An 18,250-nucleotide genomic window follows, 5' to 3' on the forward strand; every position below is an offset into this window, starting at 1 on the left:
CTGTCACCATTCCGGGCATTTTGATATATACATAGTGCATACAAATGTCTGTATTAACCCCGATTCATTTATGCTGGAACATTCAACCGTTATGTGAGCAAAATTATAATACTCATTGGCATAAGTGCGCGGGTATGATATAAAAATATGCGACATCTGCATCCATATTTCAAAATTTTACTTCTACACAAGTGCGCGCTGGTATATAAGTCAATAAAGGTAACAGAAAAGAGTGAAATGTCAACAAAAAATTGATATAATGAAAAATAAACTTTGCTGTTTTCTTCCCTTTAAGGGGACAGATACCTGTAAAATTTCGAAAAAAAATTGGTTTTTTTCATAAAATGTTAATATAATCCTTTAAGAATATGTAAAAAGAATTTTAGAACGTAAATTTAAGTATTTCTTATATTATAGATCGTCAACCGTGATGACTCTATTCTTTGTGTTCGAGCGCTGGGACACGTATAGTTACGTTGCCGACTTAGACGCGTTTTTCTCAAAACTATATTTTTCGAATTGACGTACACGATAACTCGAAAAGTTATTGACCGATCTCCCTGAAATTTTGAACACATCTTTTTTATGATATTTCTTTCTATGTGAGTTTACAAGTTTTCGAAAATTTTGCGAAAAAATAATTTTTTCGAAGCTAAAATAGTAGGAAAATTCGCCCCAAAATTAATTTTTTTAAGCATTTTATTCCGCCAATTTTGTTTTCCATTTTTTTTTAAATTCATATAGATATTATGACACTAATAAACAAAATTTTTTTTGGCTTTTTGTATGCAGATCACTGACGCCGATGCTACAATGCCCGCCGATTGAGAAGCCCCGCTGCAACCTTACTGGAAGAATTGAGTGTACATCCGCCATTTTAAATGATTAAAATAAAAAGAAAAGTTATATTATTTTAATGTATAAATAAATTGTATGCCAATTTTGAAAAAAATATATTGACTTCTTCATTTTAAATAATTTTAATGAAAATCAGAAAAAATATGGCCGTTTACAGGTATCTGTCCCCTTAAGCTGCGGGAAGTTTAGACGAACTGGATGTTTAGTTTTCAAACATTACGGTGTTAAACATTTTTTTCGTTAAAAATTTCATTTTGTTAAAAAATTCATTGTGTGAAAAGTTTGTTTTGTTAAATTTTGTTTTTTTGCTAAAAATTTTCCTTTGCTAGGGACTTCCTTTTATTAATAATTATATTTTTTTTAATTTTATTTCCTCAATAAAATCAAAGTCATACGAGTATTGTAAAAATGTGTGTGCCTCTTTAAATGGGTGTCCTAATTATATGACCACGAGTGTATACATTAGCAGTATGGTGTTGCGCCTGTGCTGGCCTGTGTTCAGTTCAGTTTGAAATTAGCAGTACGCGCCAACGGCGGTAAGTGGCTGAGAGAAACAATCGCTAATAAATGTAAAAACCGAAATAAATGAATTCAATCGTTGTACTTAAAAGGTGGAGTGATTGTCGAAAGCCTAATTGTGAGAGGCCTTTTAAAGGCGTAGTGTCTATGTTCTCGATCACAAATTTGTGCGCGCTCAGTAAGTTCAGTAGAAAGTGCAAGTGCGAAACGTGAAGAAATTTCAGTGAAATAAAAAAGTAAATGATTACAGAAACAGAAACAAAATAATTAATTGATAAAAAAAAAAATTAAATTACAATAAATCAATAAATTATAGAATATAAGTGGTTTAAAAGTGTATTATATACGCATACATAAATATAGTATATTCACATGCACGAGTATAAACAGCTGTAAACATTGAAATAGCAGTAGGCAGGTACCTTTAAAGCTCAAACTTGAACTGCGAACAAATCTGTAAACTTTTAAAACTCAGCTTAAATCGACTTCGAGACTTCTGATTGTCGCGCACTAAGTTGCTGACTTTTACTGCCATTTTTAATTTATTACACGCGAACTTAACTTAAGAGACTATATTCACAAAATTGAAAATCAAATATTACGATTTGGCATTTTTTGTGTTACTGACCAGTTCTAACTAGGCGAAGATTCACCACTTTAGGTAAGCAAATCGATAATGAATTGGAAAATCTTAGCAGTGTACCTTCTACTCAAATATGAACGAGACGTTATCAATAAAACGGTCCGCGGATGACATATGGCAAAAATAAATTTTTTGTTTTTTGGTAGGACTGTTATAAGCTTACATGGCAAATTTCAGCGTGATATGTCAGATAGTTTGTTTTCTGTGCTACTGTAAACAAGTCAAGCTCGAGTGTGTTCTTCGAATTCTCTTTTATGACTTCAATTGTCTCAAAATGTTTTCCACAGAGCGGCAACTTGAGCTTGGGAAACAGGAAAAAGTCACATGGAGCCATATCAGGCGAATACGGTGCTTGCGGGACGATATTAACATTATTTTTGTTCAAATAATTGCGAACAAGACGTAATGTGTGAGCTGGTGCATTATCGTGATGCAAGAACCATGACTTGTTGTCCCACAATTCCTTCCTTTTAAGACGAATGTTCTCGCGCAAACGCTTTAAAACGTCTAAATAATATTCAGCGTTAACCGATCGGCCTTGCGGAAGGAGCTCCGAGTGCACCACACCTTCGTAATCGAAAAAAACAGTCAGCATAACCTTAATTTTTGAGCGACTTTGGCGTGGTTTTTTGGGTTGATGTACGGCCCTCTTTGGACGATTTGTACCACTGGAAAACACGTGCACGCGATAGAGCAGAGTCCCCATAGGTTGTCTGCAACATTTTTAAGGCGTCTGAAGCCGAAATTTTGTTGGAATAACAAAATTTCAAACAAATTCTTTGTTCAACTTGAATTTCCATCGTTAAATTCGAAGAACACACTCGAGCTTGACTTGTTTACAGTGGCACAGAAAACAAACTATGTGATATATCACGCTGAAATTTGCCATGTAAGCTTATAACAGTCCTACCAAAAAACAAAAAATTTATTTTTGCCATATGTCATCCGCGGACCGTTTTATTGATAACGTATCGTTCATATTTGAGCAGAAGTTATATGTCAAGGATAATCTTAAGTTTTTGAATAGGTCACATTAGTTTTAGGGAGATCACGACAACATCCCCATGCGGCATCACAATGTGTCCCATGGTGAAAAATCGTCACAACTAAACAAACCTAATCTAAACTGAAGTTGTAGTCTTTGGCTGGATATTACCATAAATGTATCGTTTCAGAAACTGAGTTGGAATAGGCTGCCGTGGGAGGAGTAAGCTGGTGACGTTTCCTACGTGTGCTATGTAAAGACAAACACTAACTACGTCATTCTACTTTAGAGAATGAAAAAAAGATTTAATGTAAAATTTTAGGAGAAAGAAAAATTTTATAAAAGATAAGAAATTCTTTTTTAGTTAACTACGCTCGAGTTATTCGAATTTTATCAAGTACTCACTTGGCAAAATAAACGTACTCCGGCGCATATTAAAAGATTTCCATTGTTTCTCGATAGCTCAAATGAATCGAAAGTACTGCCGTGCCCAGGGCGGATCCATACAAGGTGATAGCAATAGCACAAAAACAAAACTGATTTGTATTTTGATTCTTGCAATTTGAGGAATTGAATGTTAAAATTCCAAGGTTTCGAACGAAATAACAACGAACAGAAATAGATGACGTTGACATTCAAACCGCCAAATCGCAAGACAAAAAAAAAAAACAGTGCGTGTAGCATAGTACACATAACAGAAGTGAAACTTTCAAGGCAGACAAAGAAAGATGGAGAGACCCGAGAAAGAATGAGAGAGAGAGAAAGAATATATATCTAAATAAATTCACAACATTTGCAGAGAATACAAATAGACAAAATTTACAAAAAACGGAGAAGGCTCGACCGGTGTAGGTAAACGCCGGACACAAATCGTGGCAACAACGCGCACTACTCCGAGCGTTTATCACCCGCACGAACGCAGCGATTCCAGGACCGCAACGTAGCAACGGCACAAATTACCGCAAGGCAATACCAATAAATCCGACGCCGGAATGGATAGCACTTTATAAAGGGTTTTTCAATAAGGGCGGGTAGATGTTGAAATGGAATGTCGTGGCGTTTTCTGTGTGGCACGTAGCGCCGTCCTGCTGGAACCACATGTCGTCTAGGTCCATATGGCTCAGTATGGGCCATAAGAAATTGGAAGGGCCACCACGTCTACCGAAAAATGGGCGCAATGCGCGCAACGTTTGCATTAATGAACACTCATTTTGATGATAAAGTTTTATCATTTGAACGTGCTGTTCAATCGTGTAAGTTGCCATGATGATTTGGCATAAACAACTGAATAATAAACAAAAGATTTGACAGATGTCACCAAAACAAAATGGCTGCCACAGGACGCCAAAATCGACCCGCGCCAATTGAAAAACCCTTTAATACGCACTAGCCAGGAAATGGAAATAAGCACCAAAAAGTAGGCACAAAAAAAACGCCAAAAAGTAGACACCAAAAATATATTTCTTACAAGTTTGCACCAACAAACAAGCGCCAAAAAGTAGGCAGTGTTATTTCTCACTAGAAATGAGCAACCACAAGGAAAAACTCAGGAAAAGTAGCCTAAAGTGTATCTAAGATGTATATACGGTATAGCTCTCTCTATCCTTTTCCTCTACATTATATTTTTTTTCTCTCTCGCGGAAATAAAAATGCCCCAAACGTTGCATGGCCTTGAAATTTTACTCTCCATTCTCGCTCGTCCATAGACGCCTAAGAAGTTTCACTTCAAAAAAAAAACTTAATGTAACGGAAACCATGATGAGCAGGTTTATTATAGGCACTCACAAATGGCAGGTAACACCAGTTTAAAGCCAAAAATGGTCAAAAACACAAATGAAACGGACGCAGAGCTCAAAAATTCACACTATTTTCTTCTTTCATGTAGTTTTCAAGACTTTGCCAAATAGTAGTTTTTGATAAAACGAAAATTCATGCGTCAAAGTTCAAATAATAAAAGTTGTATTCGATAACTCAAAAATTTATATTGCAGTGAAACCTCCTTGGATGGGCACTCAGCGTCATTAAACTTTTACCCGCTTAAGGAAGGTGCTCGGTCAAGAGAGCCAAATTTGTTCTGATGCCTGAGACTCGATATACAGTCTGTGTCAGAAAAAAGGAACCGCGATTATTCGTGAAGAATAAAAGATATATATTTATTTTTTTTACATGAAAGTTTGTACAAAATTACGAGTCGCAATTACTCAATAAGCCGTGTTGTCTCCATCGTTGTCGACTATAGCCCGGCATCTTCTTCATGCTTTGAACCAGCTTTTCTGCGTAGCTCGTCGATAAACAGGACTAGATTTTGCGAACTCGACGCACGAGTTGTTTTAAATCATGGACTGGTCTTCCGAAAAGATGCGTTTTCATAGTTCCCCACACAATTTCAATGGGGTTGGCGTCTGGGGACTCGGAAGGCCAGTCCAATACTGTGACGCCATTGTTTCTCAATGTGATTTTGCTGAGAGCAGTGGTTTTGATGATGTGGGACGGTAGGATATGTTCGCCTCCTTCAATCGACGTTCGATGGTGTTGATACTCATATCATCTCCCTCTTTCGCAAGAACTGATCGTGCTTGGCGTAGTCACAAAGAAGGGTCCCGCTTAAAAAGTTGGACGATCACTTTATCCTGCTTTTTTGTGATCACTCGCTTCAAGCCGCGCTCGGAAAAGTCATCAACATTTTTGTACATCTTATACCGCTGATTCCACATCACAACAAACTTTTTTGATTTTTTAATCACATTCGCAGCCGCGGCGGAAGATAGTTTCGGCCCTTTCGAATGCGTGCATAAAAACCCCGCCTCAACCTTCGTGTACTTCTCATTAATTTTTGTTTGGTTGCGTTTACGGGAAAGTTTCAAACGACAGGAACCAAAGTTGGCACTGGCGTCGTAGCCCTTTTTTGCAGCAAAAAGCAGAACGACACAGACTGTAGTTGTATCATAGTTATAGTACTGCAGTTACTCCTAATTTTTGCAAGTAGGCGTTCGCTAACGTCATCATTATCCACCACTCTCAAATTGAGAGAGCAAAGTGCCAGTTGGATACTGGAAAGACCTTCAGTTTGTGCTAAAGAAATTTTAACCAGCAAAAAGTGTTCATCACGAAAATGCCTGATCTGAAAGCATATGACTGAACTTTTTGTAAACAAACAATTGTTTTGCCTTTTTGTTTGTGGAATTCGTTATTTGGTGCACTTCTGCCCTTGTGTCGTCTTGAAATTCGCAGTTTATTGCCATATACGATAAAATTGAAAATTTAATAAGAAAAAATTTGTAAACAAACTCAGCTGATATGTCTTCTTCTACCGGTTTTTTCAAGTGACGGGTAATTTTTCGTTCGTTAACGTTTTGGATTTTCTGCTCTTTGGGAGAGCATCTTCGCTTAGTAGCTTATTTTGTTATCGAACACGACTAAAAAGTCTAATATCAGTCGATATAAATTTGATAGTGACGCTATTGGGGAAAAATAAAAGTTACTAAATTTTTGTACTTTTACTAGGGCGACCGCCGTAGCCGAATGGGTTGGTACGTGACTAAAATACGGAGTTCAGAGAGAACGTACATAGGTTCGAATCTCGGTGAAACACCAATTGTGAAACAATAATTGTTATTAAGAATTTACTAAATAAATAGATTAAACTAAATTTTTTAATTAATTTTAGTTATTATTAAGTTAATTAATTAATAATTTATATTTATTGTGTTGATCTTATATAAGCAGTTAAATTCAATGAAAATATTTGAAATGAAATAGGCTGTTTTCATTGAATTTTTTTTAATGAGAAACGGTAAATTTGATTAGGGGTCTTTTTACTTTTAAGGAGGAAGTACTAATTAAGTTTTATTTTATAGAAAAACTAATTTTATTTTTTTTTTACTTTATTTTTGTTAATAATTAAGAATTTACTAAATAAATATTGTAATATAGTTAAATTTATTTAATATTTATTAAAATAAATAATTAATTTATGTTACTAAATAAATAGATTAAACTAAATTTTTTATAATATTTTTTAATTTATTTAATTATTAAAGTTTTATTTTGGCTTATGTTTTTGTTATTGATTTATTTTATATGTAAATTTTTGTGTGAAATTTTATTTATTTTAATAATAATTACTTTTTTTTTTATTCTCAGTAATTAATTTTATAAATCAAAGAAATTTGGAATTAGTAATTTTATATAGTATTGGTTAAATTTGTGCCAGCAGCCGCGGTTATACAAATAATACAAATAAAATATTTTTGGTAAAAGTTAAATTTTATATAAATAAAATATGTATAATTTTATTAGGTGAAATTTTAAAATTATTTATTTTTATTAAATTTTAATTGAAGCTTGTAAATTTTATAAATAAACTAGGATTAGATACCCTATTATTTAAAATGTAATTAATAAATACTAAGGTAGTAATAGTTATGTTCTTGAAACTTAAAAAATTTGGCGGTATTTTAGTCTATTCAAAGGGACCTGTCCTGTAATTGATAATCCACGATGTACCTTACTTAAATTTGTTTTTCAGTTTATATACCGTCGTTATTAGAATATCTTATTAGAGTAATAATTTTCAATAATTTTTATTAAAATTTATATCAGATCAAGGTGTAGCTTATATTTAAGTAGAGATGGGTTACAATAAATTTATTTAAATGGATTTAAATTTGAACTTTTTTTTTGAAAGTGGATTTCATAGTAAAATTTTAAAGATTAAAGATTTGATTTTAGCTCTAAAATATGTACATATCGCCCGTCGCTCTTACTATTAAGATAAGATAAGTCGTAACATAGTAGATGTACCGGAAGGTGCCTCTAGAATGACAATTTAAAGCTTATTAAGTAAAAATGATGAAACAGTTTTTCTAATAGCGGTCGCCCCACGGCAGGCAATGGCAAACCTTCGAGTGTATTTCTGCTATGAAAAAGTTCCTCATAAAAACTCCATTTGCCGTTCGGAGTTGGCTTGAAACTGTAGGTTCCTCCATTTGTGGAACAACATCAAGACGCATGTGCCACAAATAGGAGAAAGAGCTCGGCCAAGCACCCAGAAAGGGTATACGCGTCAATTATATATACATATATATGTATATACTATAATTCCTTGGAACCCATTCTCGATTTATTTCCTGTGAAATTCTTGCACAAAAATTCTAGAATGAATGCGTTCCGTTGCTCCCTTGTCGGGTGGGTAATCCCCAAGAATTTATTATAAATGTAAATATTTTTGTTTCTAGTCCCGGCATAAAAATATAATGGATTGTAAATATTTATAAATTAAAAATCAAACAGAAAGCAGATGTGCACATATTTATTTAGTATTCTTTGGCACGTATGAGACGTTAACAATCAAACAGAAGCTTCAATTTTCAGCCACTAAAATAATGAATAGCCCTTCTTTGTTCCCCTTTTTTGGAGGTGTATATCCATATGTATGTCCGCATGTGCCCACAGAAAGCGTACATATGTATGTGCATACATCTGAAAGAAGGTTACTGTAAAAAAGTATTTACACTCATACTTGTTTGTATGTACATAAGAAATATTACAATAAGGCAAACATTTGAAATGAATAAAAGCAGTGTACCCAGCTGGCGCTCTCGCCGATAGGGACAGTGGCCATAAAAATATAGAGAGGTTGTACATATGTATGTATGCAGATGTGCTATCGGAATTTGGTGAATTCGACAAATTTGAATTTCATAATCAAAAACTCTCTCCTTGTACTCTTTTCTAGTGAAAAGCGTTGAAAGATTTTTAAATCATAATAAAAGGTGTTCAAAGTTCAAAAGGTATTTAATGGCGAAACAACTTTGCAAACAATAAGGCATTGTTACTCTATAAGTACATATGTATATACTCAGTCGGTGGCGCGCGGTCAACGGCCATGAAAATATTATTTTCACAGATGAGAAAATTTTCACTGTTGAAGAAGTTTTTAAGAAGCAAAACGACAAACAAACTGCTAAAACTTCTAAAGACGCAAAAAATGTTGTTCCAAGGGTTCAGCGTGGCCACCATCCAGCTCTCGTAATGGTTTGGTGAGAAGTGTCTTGTAAAGGCGTTACATCTCTTCATTTCTGCGAAATAAGGGGTTAAGATCGGGGCAAAAGTGTACCATGAGGATGTCTAAGAAGGCGTGGTGAAGCAGTTGAGTAAGATTCCACTTCAGCCTATAAGGCAAAAACCACCCAGCAGTGACTAAAAAACAACATTCCTGGGTTCATACACGCAGAAGATTGGCCATCTGGAAATCCCGATCTGAATACGTTGGACTACAGTTTGTGGCCATAATTGGAGAACATTGCCTGTCGAGGACCTCACACAAATTTCGAGAGTCTCAAACAATCTGTGCTTCGAGTGGCGACGTCAATATTCATGGAAACCGTGCGTGCTGCAATAGCTGAATGGCTTAATCGTTTGAAGGCTTGTGTAAAAATAAATGGTAACCATTTCGAATGATTAATGATTAAAAAGGCCATAAATTTAGTTTGGAAAATTACTTTCATTCAATTCAGAGTAAAAAATGTGTGAAAATAATACAAAATTAAAAATCAATTTACTTTTGCTCGATATGACCACCTTTTGCCTTGGTGAATCTTTTAGTTCGGACCTTAGGATAGGTTAGGTTGAAGCGGTTGTCCACTGTGGGACACACTCGAGCTCACGGCCCATTGTGATGCCGCGTGGGGAACTAGCCTTTATCCCTCCTAAAACCAATGTGTACTTTTTAAAAATTTTGTAAGCTCCTTAATTTCGACAGAGCCAAGATCCTCCTATTCATTAAAGGATTGTCCACCCAAAATGCCGAGTCTACGTCTGGATAGAGCAGGACAGTAACACAGAAGGCGCAGGATCGTCTCTTCCTCGTTTAGACAACTTTTGCAGAAGTCAAGTGTTTGCACACCCATTCTCTGGGTGTGTCTACCGATTAGGCAGTGCCCCGTAATAACTGAAATCAGTGTTTTAAAACTGTACTTATCTTCTTAGTAGATGTTCTGTGCGTTGAGCATTGAGAGTCGACCACAGCTGTCGGGCGATTTTGCAAGTGGCTTCATTACGCCATCTTTTATTCGCTACTCAGTTACTTCGCGTTCGGACCTTGCTCTCCAAAACGGCCCAAAGAGAATAATCCATCGGATTCGAGTCTAGTGAATTTGAGAGCTATTGTGTGGACGTTATGAAGTTCGGAGCGTTGTTTTTAGCCATTCTTGGTTCACTCGAGCTTTGTGAGACGGTGCCGAGTCCTGTTTTTCTACCTATGGCTTCAAGGCTACCTCCAGAATACTTTCCCGATAATATTTACCTTGACGCCAAGCTCGAGGAAAACGTTTGGAAAGCGCCCATCTGCGGTTACAGCGGCCCAAACCATTACTTATTTCGGGTTCTGCCTCCTGGTGGCCAGTCGATGACTCAAATTCTCTTATGAACGGTCGGCTCAATAAACCCTGTCGTTTTGGGAGTTTACGAATTGCTCAATTTGGAAATTTTTCTCGTCAGAAAACGCAATGTTCGGAAAGTGACCGCTTTCAGTCAAGCGAAGCAACTCCTTCGCTCTCTCAAGTCTGATTTGTTGCTTCTTTGGTGTGAGATCATGCGTCTTTGGGATCTTGTAAGGCTTGACTTTGAGAACATTTTTCAGTATGTGGCGGATACTACGGTCAAATATTTTCAGTTCTTTTTCATGGCAGAAATACACTCGGAAGCTTGTCATTGCCTGACGAGGGGCGATCGCTTTTAGAAAAAGCTTTTTATTCAATAAAACTAACTTCATTAAAAAAAGTATTATATTATAATTTCATATCTATTACGGGCTTAACTTGTAACAGAACTTATGGCAGGACTAAGTACATACATATGTACTTAAATATGTATCACCTTTCCTTGAAGCACAATATGCCTTTAGTTTTTATTTCCTATGAGAATTTATCGACCTTCTATAAGTGAGTGCAGCTGTCAAAGCATTGGCAATGACTCGTTTATAACTTGCGATGTACTTGTATTTCCGTATGAAATCGGCAAATTGATCTTCGATTGCGAACTCAATTACATACACATACAAACATACATATAGTATATATATACTTATTATGTAATATACGCCACATCTACGTATTTATGTAGCAATAATTGGATAATTAATTTGGCGGAAAGCACGAGGTGCATATTCGTATAATAATCTACATACGCCTGCTTGCATCAATCGATTTGTTTGTTTGCCAGGCATACTGAAACTGCACGTGTACGGACATGAAGTGTTCTCCAATGAGAAACATTTTTTTGTAAGCTAAGAGTGAAAAATGTTAATCCAAAGAGACTAACTTTTTAAGAATGTATGTACGTAAAACTGAGAGAAAAAGAGAGAGGGAGAGATTAATGCATATGTTGGTCTAAGATAGGTTTCCCTTATCTTAAAGTTTTAAAATAGGTTATGGAATGGAACTGACTATAAAAAGAGAAGAAAATACTAAAAATTAGTGCAAGTTAGTGGACAAAGAATTTTTGTCGGTTTAGCAAAAGTCAAAATGTGATGCATGTATGTAAGTATAACGTTCAGAATACGCGCCGCTGAGTCTTTCGAAAACGAGCCCATGAAGACAGCGGTTTCGTGTTTTCTCCTCTCAAGAATGATAGAATATAAGACTGCCCACATTGCGGCGGAAAAATTAGAGTAACTTTACCGTTATGTAAGTGTAGATGAGATATGTGAGCATTGTACAAATACATAAGTAGAAATACTCTCAGCTGGTTGTCAAAAAATGCCAACAGCTGAGATCGCCTGATTCCAAAGCACTCTTTCATGTAACAAAGAAGTTAACTGCGTGAACTAAGAAGTGAATACCAAAATGGCGCAGATATGTTAACAAAAATGAAAAGTTAGACCCGATTTACACGAGGAGACATCTGGAAGGGAAACATTTTGTTCAAGGGCGAAGGGCGGTCGGGGAAGAGAGAAGGGATTTTGTCTCCCGTATTCGGCGACACGTTTTGCTCTTCTTATTCGTATTTCTTATCTTAAAGCAATTTTTGACAGTTGCTTCATTCGTTTTCTTCTTTTGTGGAAGGAAGTTCTAAGTTATGTGTTGGTTTTCAATCAAACGGAAGATAACAACGATAACAAACATCCGAACGCTGCTTGGGAAATGCACGATTATTTTTGCTAGTAAAGTAGGTATAATTTAAAATAGTTATGGGACATGTTTATGTTGATTTCTAATTTTTCCCTGCATTTCTACATACTCAAGTTAATTTTAAGTTAATTATTTACATATGAAGTATTTTTAATTTAATTTTTTTTATTCAAGTATAAGAATTTATAAATATATTTCAATAAAAAAAACAACAAATTATTTATTATTTAACCAGTTTGCATTTTTCATTTATATATTTAAGAAACTGTTGTCGAACGCTCTCTGCTTTACATGTAAGCGCGTGCTAGAATACATCCGAACCAGACGATGCTAAAGTATTAAATGTCAAAATGTCGCGGAAACATTTTTGCCCGTGTGTACGCGAATGAAACATCAAAAGAGAATTTCCAGTGTATCCCTTCCAGATGTCTCCTCGTGTAAATCGGGACTTAGGTTGGATTTATGTAAACAAAGAAGATAATAGAAAAGAGAATATGAAGAAGGAAGTTGGTTGTAGATCAAAATCTAAAATTATGTTAGGTAGATGGTTCTGTCAAATTTACTGAGAGCCGTACAGCCATACCGCGATTATATTCTCTCTGCCACGTCCTCCTCTTTATGCTGTAGATATACCGTTTTCCCATTGGACAATAGCCGATATATCGATTAATAGATCCATATTTGTAGAAGCGTTCAATATAAATTAGAGTCTAAACTATTAGCTCAATAACTTTTTGCCAAATCTGCCTTTTTCCAAGTTATCATTTTCATATTACTTGCTAACGCTAATTCTGTAATGGCATGAAATGCATGATTGCTCAAGATTTGTGTAAATTGTAATAAAGGATTTTCCAATAACAGGTGTTACAGGTGAATGGATTGCGCCATCGAGAGATGATTAACGATTTTTTATGGGCGGAATTGGATGGTATTGATCTGGGCAACGTTTATTTTCAACAAGACGGCGCTACATGCCACACAAGCAACGAAACCATTGATCTCTTATGGGAAAAGTTTCCGGACCGTGTTATCTCTCGAAGAGGTGATCACAATTGACCACCGATATCTTGTGATTTAACACCTTGTGACTTTTTTCTTTGGGGCCACATGGAAGAGAAGGTCTACGCCAACAGCCCAGGGTCGACTCAAGACCCCAAAGATGGAATTCGTGAGGCTTTCGAGGACATAGGGCAGCCACTTTGCAATTCGGTTATGGAAAATTTCATGAAAAGGATATTGTCCTGTAAGCGGGGTCGTGGTGGTCATTTGCCTGATGTTATTTTCCACTATTAAGGGGTAACACCACTGTACACGCGTAAAATAAACACGATTTTTAAAGAATTTTTTTGTATAGAAGGAAAGGGAAAACAATCACTCTGATTTGGGAAGTTATTACTTATATATTACTTATATTACTAAAATACAAAACTACAAAGTTTGATCGAAAAAATTTACAAAATGGCGGCATTGGAGACATTTTTGTAATGTGGTTTCTCTTGAAGGAGCTCCGCGGCACGCAGCACAGAGGGTGCAAATTTTAATCTGGAACAAAGAAACATTTTTTTTCTTAATCTAGATAAGAATAGCTAGAGAAACACGTAGGGGATTTAAAAAATATTTATTTTTGTGGAATTAGCAAGCATTTGAAGGAAACAACTCTATTTTGGACTAAAAAAACGGCACTTAAATAATTATAACAATCGTTTAAATTAATCTATCGAAAATCCCCTACGCTCTTCTCTTAAGAAGGTTATTATACAGACGCAGACCTGATTAAAAATATTTAAAATTGTTTGAGTTATGCTGGTGCCAATTTCAGAAAACGTGTTTTGAGAAAAACGCGTTTAAAGTTTGGAAATTTGGAGAAGTCGTTAGGTAGAAGTCACTAACGCTTGGTTAAAAGCTTAAAATATTTATGAAATAAACTTCGGTAACGTATAAAACTTTTTGTTCTGTATTTTAAAAGGTTCAAAGAATTTTTTAAGCTTATAAAAAAAATAAATTTTTTGAAATTTCTACAGTGGTGTTACCCCTTAACGTCATACCATCCTCTTTATAATGAAATAAAGATCTGATCATTTAAATTAAAAGATAGCATTTTTCTTTGAATATCAAAATAACACCTCTTACTGGAGACCCCTTTAGTTGTTAATTATTTTTGACCATGGCTTTCTATGTGAGCAGATGCTCGTATTACATTCTCCATTTCTGCGTGCTTTGCTCGTTCAGAGCCAACGGAGATACTAGACCAATTAATGTTTTTGTCCATTAAACTCCAAGGCGGCAGAGCCCATGATCTAGTGAGCTTAATTTTTAAAATAAATTAATTGCCAATTTGTCACACTACGTGATTTTGTTTCATTCGTCATTCCTACTTTACAGCTCTCATTAGGTTTATGAAAACTGTGAAATTCGCGATATGCGATTACAAAGACCTCATCGACTCAACTATGAACTCTACCAGAGTTGAAAAAAAGTAAAAAAATCTTGTTTTTCGCATGAATATCTCGAAAATCTGACGTACTGGGACTATTCGGAGTTTTAGATCAGTACTCCAACTTGGCATGCCATACGGCGAACTGAAGTCTCGTTGTTGGTGAACAATTTGTGACGTCTCATGTAATTGATTCTATCTCATTATATTTAAAACGATTACTTCTGTTCTAACAAAATAAAGTAGAGTCAAACCACGTCAAGTGGGCCCCGAATTTTCCATCAAATTCCCGATTTTAAAATCAAATGCATTTTTGGATAGAGAATTTGTCACATAATAATTGCTGTAAATAGTTTTTTTTATTCCGCTTTTTGTTTAAGTTATTAACAATTGAATTTTTTTGCATGATATTCTTGTAAAATCAATATCTCAGAAACTACAATTGATAATTCGATGAAATTTATTTCGGTTACCGAAAAATGTTTACTCTACCGATTTAACGTTCAAAGACTGTGTATTTGTTGAAACAATAATTTTTAACAATAATTTTTATGAAAAATCGCAATTATTTTTGCGTTCTTCACGCTCTAAATGGACAATATTACAGTCAGATTAAGCGCACAATGCTCACCTTTAATAATCTGTAAAAAAAACTTTGTTCATCCAATCCGTTCTGAAGATATCGAATTTTTTGTGAGTCGAGGCACTACGCACGAAAACGAACTTGCATGAACATGGCTTTGCAGAGTCGTATCCGTTCTGAAGATATCGAATTTTTTGTGCAACGCGACGCGCTTCACAGTTGGCCTTGCATTGTCCCATGGGATCATACGCTAAAACGTATAGCACTTAAAAAAGACATACAAAAGGATTAAGGATTCAAAAATGAGGTGTTTCATTACTAGAATTTGTATTACATACATCAATATCTACATGAAAACATACAAAATTTAATTAGTAATAATAGTCTCGAAACAAGATGTGTCCTCGGAGAAGATTTTACTTCGAATCTTTTTGTTACTTGCAGGTTCGAAGTGATGAAATTACCGCGTTTTTTTTATAGCTATTGCCTCATTGAAGCGTTTGGAAATTTTTTTTTCATGTGCATCATGATCTTTTTGCGAACAAAAAACAAAATCTATCGATTTAAACGCACCTTTCTTTGGCCCACTCGAAAAGAGCTTTAGCATCGCGAATATGATTTCCAGCAACACGCTGCATACTTGCTTTTCGAGCTAGTTTTTTAACTGCTCCGCCGACCCCATCGCAAGCTCCCTTGCCATGGGAAGTCGCGAAGAAATTCCATTCAGCTTCGATTCCGAAATCTTTTTTGTGGTAATATAGGTTCAAAAAGTTAGATTTATTCTTGTACTGCGATGCAGCTCCATCAGAAAAATAAGAGAACTTTTTTATATTTCTGGATCCAAATTTGCTTTTAAGATATTTAACAAGTCTTGTGTTGAATAAGTGAACCGAACTTGTATCGTGGGTTAGTTTTTCAGAAATGATGACAAGGCTTAAATGATGCTGTTTACCATCGATACAATAGTAAATTACATATCTTCATACGACATGATTTGCAAATGTATTTACCGATATATTGCTTGAATTTTACATCCCAGTGAGCGGTTATTTGGAATAAATTATGACGTACACAATTATGACCTTTTTCCCCCAACGGATTGCAACACTCATCAGGTCGAACCATTTTCATAACAATACATAATAATTTTTTTCTAACCTCAAAGCACAGAATCTAGGAATCACAGCACACTGACACTAGAAGTTGCGGCGACTGTACGACTCTGCAAAGCCATGTTCATGCAAGTTCGTTTTATGGGGGAAGTGCCTCGACTCACAAAAAATTCGATATCTTCAGAACGGATTGGATGAACAAAGTTTTTTTTACAGATTATTAAAGGTCAGCATTGTGCGCTTAATCTGACTGTAATATTGTCCATTTAGAGCGTGAAGAACGCAAAAATAATTGCGATTTTTCATAAAAATTATTGTTAAAAATTATTGTTTCAACAAATACACAGTCTTTGAACGTTAAATCGGTAGAGTAAACATTTTTCGGTAACCGAAATAAATTTCATCGAATTATCAATTGTAGTTTCTGAGATATTGATTTTACAAGAATATCATGCAAAAAAATTCAATTGTTAATAACTTAAACAAAAAGCGGAATAAAAAAAAACTATTTACAGCAATTATTATGTGACAAATTCTCTATCCAAAAATGCATTTGATTTTAAAATCGGGAATTTGATGGAAAATTCGGGGCCCACTTGACGTGGTTTGACTCAGTAGTAATAAAAATTGTATTTTTCAGCAAAAATCAAAAATGAATTTCACACAATTCCTGCATGTAATATTACTACTCTGTATACTCATCTCCATATCACAAATCAATGCGAATAATAGCGAAGAAAAGCGACCGCATATTATTTTTATTTTGGCAGACGATCTGGTAAGTAGAAATAAAATTTTAATATTAGGAAATTAGCATTATATTACATCAAACAACTTAGGCCTACTTGGCACACAGCTCAATGCAGTTCTGCTCTAGAATGAGCTGCGAGCAAAATTTAAAAATAGGAGTGTAATAAGAGCGAGCATATTTAACCCTGCTATTATGTTAGAAAAAAATACACATGTTATGTTCGGGTCTTATTTTGACCCCACATTTTTTTATTGAGAAAATTCAAATTTGTACAGTTCAAAAATATTTTTAAGGCTTGTGATCAATGCAATATGTCGTCGTTAGAGTGGTTGTGTGTCGGTGTGACGGACAAACAGGTTTTTTGCAAGTTATGCACTCAGTAAAGGTCTTTTTTTCCTTTTTCGACGGGCAAAATTTTACACCTTTTCCGTTCATTAGCGCATTTTTGTTTTGGAGAAGGCGAATTCGTAGATGGTGATGCACTGTCTTCTTCTCGAATTCTTCGTACCAATGATGCAGAGGCTTCTGCGCGAGGAAGCCGACTACGCCTCTAGATATGTTCTTGAGCTAAAACTTCACCGAGTTTCTCTAAAAATAGGCGCCTTTTGTGCAATTTATTTTTTTGCCATTCAGGATATATTTCGGTCCATATTATAAAAACGTTTAGAGCAGAAATATCTAATAAATTAGAAAACAGGGCAACTGGCCACCGATTGGTTTTCCTTTTGCACGAATATGTACGAACCATTTGGTCCAATGTGTCGACTCCACCTTTTGTCGAGTTGTAGTATTCAATTATTTCCGGAATTTTTTTTGGATGATCTTCCAAAATGTTGCTATTATGGTGAAGGGTGCTAAGCAAATAAATCATTCTGTATTTTTTAGGAACATACAAAACTACAGTTTCTTTTTCGTGAAAAAAAAATTTACTTGAGTTTATTGGAAGCTTACACAATTCTTGTGATGTTGCATGAACCGGCAGAAAACGTTTGTTGTTCCTTACTGTGCCAACAATAGTAATTTTCTGCTTTAGCAGTTCTAGTGCAAGGTTATGATTCGTAAAAAAATTATCGGTAGTCACATTTCGTCCACGGTATGAAGACACTAAGTCTAGAACAACACGTTCGCCTTGATTCCTTTCAGCATTGTCTCCTACTTTGCCCAAGTATATTTGGAACTGTAAGCAAAATTCGGTGTCAGAATCCGCTGCTATCCACGCTTTCATGCCATATTT

General features: G+C 35.2%; 1 protein-coding gene across 1 annotated transcript in view; it reads left to right on the top strand.

The window, feature by feature from the left end:
• The first annotated feature begins 1,641 nt into the window (after positions 1-1,641).
• LOC129245872 (arylsulfatase B) overlaps positions 1,642-18,250 on the top strand; it is a 33,390-nt gene continuing 16,781 nt past the window's right edge. Inside the window, exons 1-2 of the mRNA XM_054884299.1 lie at positions 1,642-1,795; positions 16,906-17,043. Of these exons, the coding sequence (XP_054740274.1) occupies positions 16,918-17,043 (126 nt within the window). The 5' untranslated portion in view covers positions 1,642-1,795; positions 16,906-16,917. The remainder of the gene's footprint in view (positions 1,796-16,905; positions 17,044-18,250) is intronic.

Source organism: Anastrepha obliqua, chromosome 4, assembly GCF_027943255.1.
Source record: "Anastrepha obliqua isolate idAnaObli1 chromosome 4, idAnaObli1_1.0, whole genome shotgun sequence".
NCBI classification, from domain to species: Eukaryota; Metazoa; Arthropoda; class Insecta; order Diptera; family Tephritidae; genus Anastrepha; species Anastrepha obliqua.